At 32.6% G+C, this 6,982-nt stretch overlaps 1 protein-coding gene across 2 annotated transcripts in view; it reads left to right on the forward strand.

Annotated features, from left to right (window-relative positions):
* The window catches only part of LOC145313961 (F-box only protein 30-like), a 116,206-nt gene extending 109,552 nt beyond the window's left edge, over positions 1 to 6,654 (forward strand). For both annotated transcript variants that reach the window (XM_080153628.1, XM_080153627.1), the window contains exons 22-24: positions 5,360 to 5,406; positions 5,709 to 5,789; positions 6,149 to 6,654. In XM_080153628.1, the coding sequence (XP_080009754.1) occupies positions 5,360 to 5,406; positions 5,709 to 5,789; positions 6,149 to 6,277 (257 nt within the window). In that variant the 3' untranslated portion in view covers positions 6,278 to 6,654. The remainder of the gene's footprint in view (positions 1 to 5,359; positions 5,407 to 5,708; positions 5,790 to 6,148) is intronic.
* Positions 6,655 to 6,982: the final 328 nt, after the last annotated feature.

A 6,982-nucleotide genomic window follows, 5' to 3' on the forward strand; every position in this document is an offset into this window, starting at 1 on the left:
AATTTTAAATTTTAGATATACATCATTCCACTAAACAGCAGTCCTCCATCCGTCACCAGCCGCCAACATACTGTTCGATTTATGAAATCCTGTACATCTTCCAGACTACCAGCATCACACAGCTATACACCAAGTCTTTTCTCATACAAGTAAGTACCTCTCAAAGTTTTAACATTTACTTCAACTTTGCATAGGTACCTATCAAAATATAATATATAGTAAATATATATATATAAATATATATATATATTGTTTTCATTAACACGATCACACCTTGAGAGCATTTATCTGAATACAAAACAGCAAAATTAACTAATTACACATAGCAAACCTAGAAAAAAATCAACTACAGTACTATAGCCTATATAATGAATACGAATAAAAGAACGATCTATAAATTTCATCCCAAAATGAAATTTATATATCGAATCAATCATATCCATTACATAGGATATTGCTGAAAATTGTTCCTAGCTATGTCAGCAATCATAGCCTCATACTGTTTCTCATCTCTGCTCTTTTCAGAATCCACAACAGGCCCCACCTGATTGACTGTCTTCTTCAGAAACTGCTCAGGTATTACCCTATTATTAGGCACTCCAGGACCTTCTTTCTTTTCGCTACCCGCTGAGAAAAACCTAGCTTTGGTCTTTCCTATGCGAGAATCAGGAGCTGGCGGCTTACCGTCTCTCTTCTGCCAGCAACTAGCCACTACATGACCTTTTTTCCCACAATACCAACAAATCATAGTTTTAGCCTTCGAATTCAGAGCCCCAATCACGTTCTCAACCTGATCCCAAGGAATATCATCATCCCCTTCAATCCACGCATTATTATCGCCAATTTCAGTCCTGCCCTCCAAATCAGATACATGCACTTCACTGATTACAGGCCTAGCTTTTACCTCCCTAGAATCCTCTAGCTTCAACCCTTCCATAGCCTGAGAATAACAGGACGTTACATTTTCAGGTGAAACGTGTCCAGAACGGGCCCAGCTTATATAATGCTGACCTCTGCGAATCAAATAAGTCAAGAAAGCACTGTAATCTTCCAGGTAATGCATAGATTCAATGAAATTAGCCATATCTCTAGCTAAATCAGAAAACAGCAAATTCTTAGCCACATTATTGTAGAAATCACGCCAAGATTGTCTAGAAATTTGACCAGGATGCATAAGCCTAAACAGCCGTAACTTAGCATTGAAGAATGCATCCACGTTCTGACCACTCTTTTGTTTCAGGGCGTAGAAGAATTCAGTAGCTGACTCTGTATCTGCAAAGGGTATCACCAACCTTCTTATCAACAGGTAATAACCTAAAGCACTTAGGGAAGCATTAGCCTCCGGCGTAATAAGCCTCCCCATCTTCTTCCCTTTGCACTCAAAAATCCTATTGTACAGGACGTCCTTGAAAAGCATAGGATCCTCCAACTTTGCGAACCGAGCAACCCTCCATAAGGATAAGAAATAATCCTCAAAATCAATGTTTCCATCCCAAAATGGAGCATCCCGCACAAAATCACTATCCCACTTGACTCCTCTTACAAGACAAAACTCCTTAAACTGCTCCTCTACAGTCTGTTGGCTTACACTACCGCCGGCCACCTTTTTATAGGCCTTAAGCACTTCAGCCCTTTCCTCAATTAAAGGAAATATATCCAACAATTGATTCTCATATTCGGTCAGACAACTCTCACGAACATTCATCCAATTTCCATTCCCAACCGGACCCAAAAACTCAATCTGCGAAAACTTCAGATGTCCAGGAGCACTTTTCACCCTTTTAGCCTCGAAATTGGTAGAATCCAATTTAGCCTCCACACTCAAACGATTAATGAAAGATGTATTAAACGAATCATCTCCCGTCAATTTGACTGCAGATACACTAGCCCCCATACTTGTCTCATACAAAAAACCGCTAATATCCCCATCCGCTGGCAATTGCGCCACCTTTTTCTTAATAGTAGCCAAATCAACATCATAGCCTAACTTCTTATGCTCATCAGAATTCTTGAACTCTTTCACCTTATTCTCCAGCCGTTTATTCGCCGCCGTTAGCTTATCCACCTGACCTTTGACAGTCGTATGCTCCTTTAACATTGCCCTAACATATTTTTTTATGCTTTCAGGCACAACGTCATTCTCCACCTCGCCCAACGCCGACTCCACATTCGCATTGACACCTGCACCAACATCCTCAGCCACAGCATCATCCTCCTCCCAATTTTCGGGAGTTCCATCATCATCCTGACTGTCAGTCTCCCGAGGACGCTTAGGCGGCCGTCCACGCTTGCCTTCATTTTTACCCCGCTCTCCTTTTTCTCCATCAGCCATATCCGAGCACTAGAACTAGATTCGCCGTGAAATTTAGATCAGAAGAGTTAAAGAATGAAATTCCACAGAAACCTAAAATATAAATCAAGTTAGAAATATAAAAAAAAATAAAACAAAACTGTGAAAAATCCGAGATAAAAAAATCTCAAAAAGTGATTGAATTCAAATTAAACACCACTTCCCCCACCCTTAACTCAGTAGCAGGTCTAAATAACACGTAGCACAATAAGACTGCGCCAAATGTGAAATAGACAGACTTACATAAGTTAATGATAGAGTAGACTTAATATTCAATTCAAAATGCAAACAGATTTTTAAGTATTTATTATATTGGATTAAATGCAGTTTTTGAGTAAATAAGATTATATATTGATACTTTATTTAGAAATGATTAAATATATTAATAATTCAAAACTACTGATTATTTAAGCTGGAAAGTTCTGAAGTAGCAGGATGTCTGTCTGTATATCAGGACACCAAGCAACAGGATGACTGTCTGTTTAATTAATACAATGTATTAATTAACTATGCACTTTGAAGGGGTAGAATATCTGCCTATGCAAACTATCTAAAGTAGTAGGATGTCTGTAAATAGCTGTATTGGTCTTAATAAAGACTCGAACCCAAACCAGATAATGTTCTGTGTTAGGACTCTCAATATCAACTCACTTAAATATATTTTCTCTTTATTCTTTCTGAGAGCAATTGAAGAGTAATTAAGAGTAACAACTAAAATATGTCTGCAAACTTAAATATATGACATCACAACATAAATATATGACAATATGTATGCTATGGAACAATTAGTTGATAGAATGTTACCCATGTACTTATTCAATTCTACTTAATTTATTCATTAAAGCTGGGGGCTAAAGCGGTGTTTATTTCTATATACAAATTTTGGGGTGAAATAGATCCCCCCTTAAAATGTTTGAAAATAAATCAGATTTAACCATCTAAAAAAACTTTTTTTTTAAATGGGGGGGGGGGTGTTGGGGAAGTAATGACCATCTTAAACTGTTTTTAAACTATTTTTGAATGGGGGGTCAAAAATATACTAGGACACTTATAGAATCAGACTGCAGAGCCCAAATTTGAATTAAGTCCCCAATAAACTTTTTTTGGGGGATTTAAAAATTAATTTTTACTGTTGCTCTGGTCATTTTTACCAGACCAAAGGGTCTTTTTTTACTTCGTGTAATATTGTAACTTAGTGAACAATTTTATATAATTCACTTTATACTGATACAATAAAAAAAACATTACTCTGTTCAATGGAAATAATTTTTTTTCTAAAACAATTAATTTCATTGAAAAATCTGACATAATACAATAAAAAACATAATGCTGAATTTAAACCAATTAGAAATTAGAATTTCCGAAAGAGTGTTTTCACAAAGTGACTTATTTCAAACGTAGTTATATAATTTTATTTAATAAAAATGAAAAGAATGAAAACCCTACTCATAAAAGATACATACTTTTTAAAAATATTTTTAAAAATATGTTTGAATAATCTTATTTTATATCATATTTGTATATGTGACAAAAATAAATTTGTTGTATTGCATAAACATTTGTTGTCATCTTAATTTATCTAACCCTTCACAGCCAATTTTTATGTGTTTTAATGTATAATAAACATGAAACATTTTTATGTTAATTCATTGATATATTGTAAAGAATTAATTTTTAATTAGTATTGATAGATAAAATCAAAAGTCCTAACTTTACTGTATACTAGCATACAATATTTACGAAGCAAGACACTCTAAAAGCTGAGTATTTTACCTACAAAGGGAAGAAACATCACGATTCAGTAAAAATTATTTAATCCATAGTAAAAAATAAACTTTAAAATCCTAATAAAAATTGATGTGGGCAATTGTTCTCATTTTTGGCTTTGCAGTATGATTCTACAGATGTCAAAGTATATTTTTAATATACCTTTTAAAAATAGTTTAAAAACAGTTTAACGGGATTCTACTTAAAGCCACTAACATATTGGTTTTTGAAAAGTTTTTATTATATTTTATGCTAGGTGGAATCAACTACCTGAATTCTATTCTATACTTTTTTTCTTTGAATTCATATAATAGCTATTTCACAGGGAGTAAGGGAGGGGACAATGGATCAAATATTCAATTTTTTTCGAGTCTCAGACTTTGGGTACTGGCTTAAAGGGAATGTAAAAGAATTTAGCAGTTTCTGGCTGACTTTTGGTACTTGCGCAACCATTGCCGCAACTCGTGTGTTAGTTTTGAATATCTAGCAGAAAAGTATCAATAAACTTAATTTGTTATGATGTGGCTGGTTTTAACAATTTTTTTCTTTCCAGAAAATATCATTTCATAGATAAAAACTTTATTGTGATATTTGTATAATAACCATTCTAAGAACCCAATTAAATTTTGGGTTATTGGGCGATGGGTTGAATAGGTTCCAGGGAGATTTTTATAGTTATTAATTACAGAATGATTATGTCAGTCTGATGTGCTTGTAATCTAATTTTCAAATGAATGCTTTTTTCTTGGAACTCTTTTCTTATTTTATAGTTTTCTGTCTCTCCCTTTACAATTTCCTTCACATTTTCTGGATAAAACTGGATATCATAGTCTTTCAGTGATAACTCTTAAATTGAATTAATTGCCCATTGTCCTCTCCCTTACTCCCTGGCTATTTCATCATTGTTCATAGTTTTCAAATCTAACTACTGCGTCATCCCGTAACTGGTTTTTTAGGCCTAGTTGGAAAATAGGCCTGGAATAATATTTTCTTACGTTTCCCATCCCTTACCCCTGCGTCTTACACACAATTTTTCATGAATATTATAATAAAAATCTTACAATTATTACCATTTTGTTTGCACGGACTTACTAGTAGCTAAAAGAACTGTCTTTAATCTCATAATTTTTTTTATTTTAATATCCGCGGAAATCTGTCTACTATACTATGTATGAAAAAAAAAACATTCTACTTTTCTGTATGCTTACTAAAATGTGAATGAAAATGTTTATTTTGTTACAGGAGATGGATTTCATAAAAACAAGAATGGATGGATAGTCAGTTATAAGGTAAACAATTTGTCTCTCTCACATGTTTTATATTCTATATATCTTAGTTGTTTATGCAAAGAACATTAAAATTTTTCATTTATTCTTAAGTTGAGCTAAAAATTTATTCATCAAATAACTAATATTTATAACATAATGCTAATTATTCGAAATCAAGCAAAATGTAAAGATTTTTGTTTTATTACATATCTTATACTATTTTACTAAAATATAGATTTTGTTTAAAGTTTATTGAAAAAATATCTAAAGTACTTATAACAAATTCTTTCTTGCGTATTATATAATTAGTCTATTTTTTTCAGCGATGGTTTTTCAGCAATCATTTTAATTCTGTGATACACTGGGGAGTTAATTCTGACGGAGCTGTTTCTAATCATTTAAAGGTATACCTATTTAATTAAATTATCTGTTTTCTAACAAATTTTATATTTCATTTATGAAGAGCATTTCTGGATATTCTAACTTGATTGTAAGCCGATATATTTTGGTAACATTTTTTATCCGCAAAGTGTAGGGCGGTTCGCGGATCTGTGACTTAAACAACGTAGTTTACTTAAAACTTCGCTTAGGAACACCAATCGAATGTTTCGGTATATGTATTACTATAACGAAACAGAGTAATATAATAACTCTTTAGATAAATCTTAATGAGAATTTTTAGTTTCTGGTGTGTTTTATTGTCTCCTTTATACCAAGATTACAAGAAATGTACAAAAATTCCTAAAAATCTACAATGTTTTAGGTTTGCCCCTACAATGATCGAGTAGTACCCAAAGGCTGGGACAAGAACTCGCCAGCCACCAAACAATTAATAGAAGCCATCAAGGCGAAAACTAAAATAAAACGAGATAGTGAATGGTTCATTAATTGAATTATCATTCATGGTATAAATCTTTTCTTAGTTGATTTTATTTGGAAGGGATATTTCATCAGAGGAAAGTATTTTGCCTCCAAAATTTGTTAGAATTAATAGTTTCATATAGAAAAAAACAATACATGTTGTTGAATTCATGATAATTTTTAGAATAGTTTATCTTAAAACAATTTGTTTTAATGGATTTCATTAGTTTATCATAAAAATCAAAGCACAAAAATCTTTCATGGTCATAGTTTTTTTTTATTTTTAGATTTTTTCCAGTTTTATAGCTAGGTCGCTTGTATATTTTATAGATTCTTAAATATAATTGCACAAAATATGATTAATCTGTTATGTACCTGTAGGTAGAAGAAATAAATTTTGGAAATCAACTACACAATTTCTTTATTTGCTATTCCTTTTCTACATGTCTAAATCTAATTTTAGTTTTCTGAAGGATAAATTAAATTAGATGAACAATTTGGATAAAGAAAATTACAAATCATATTGGAGGGAAGGTTTGGACTGAGTCTGGATGTTCGATTATGAACCAAATAATATCCTATTCTATGATGTAAAGTAAAGTTTTTTGGAGAATAGTCCTTTCGTGGCAACGCCCCTTAAGGAGCGATGCGTTGTATTTTTAAAATGGCTTTTTATAGGTTAGGTTATCACTTAGGTGATTGCTCCATAGGATTAGACAATTGGCCCCGCATGGGT

This window comes from Acartia tonsa, chromosome 3 (genome assembly GCF_053477335.1).
Source record: "Acartia tonsa isolate MP-2025a chromosome 3, ASM5347733v1, whole genome shotgun sequence".
NCBI lineage: Eukaryota > Metazoa > Arthropoda > Copepoda > Calanoida > Acartiidae > Acartia > Acartia tonsa.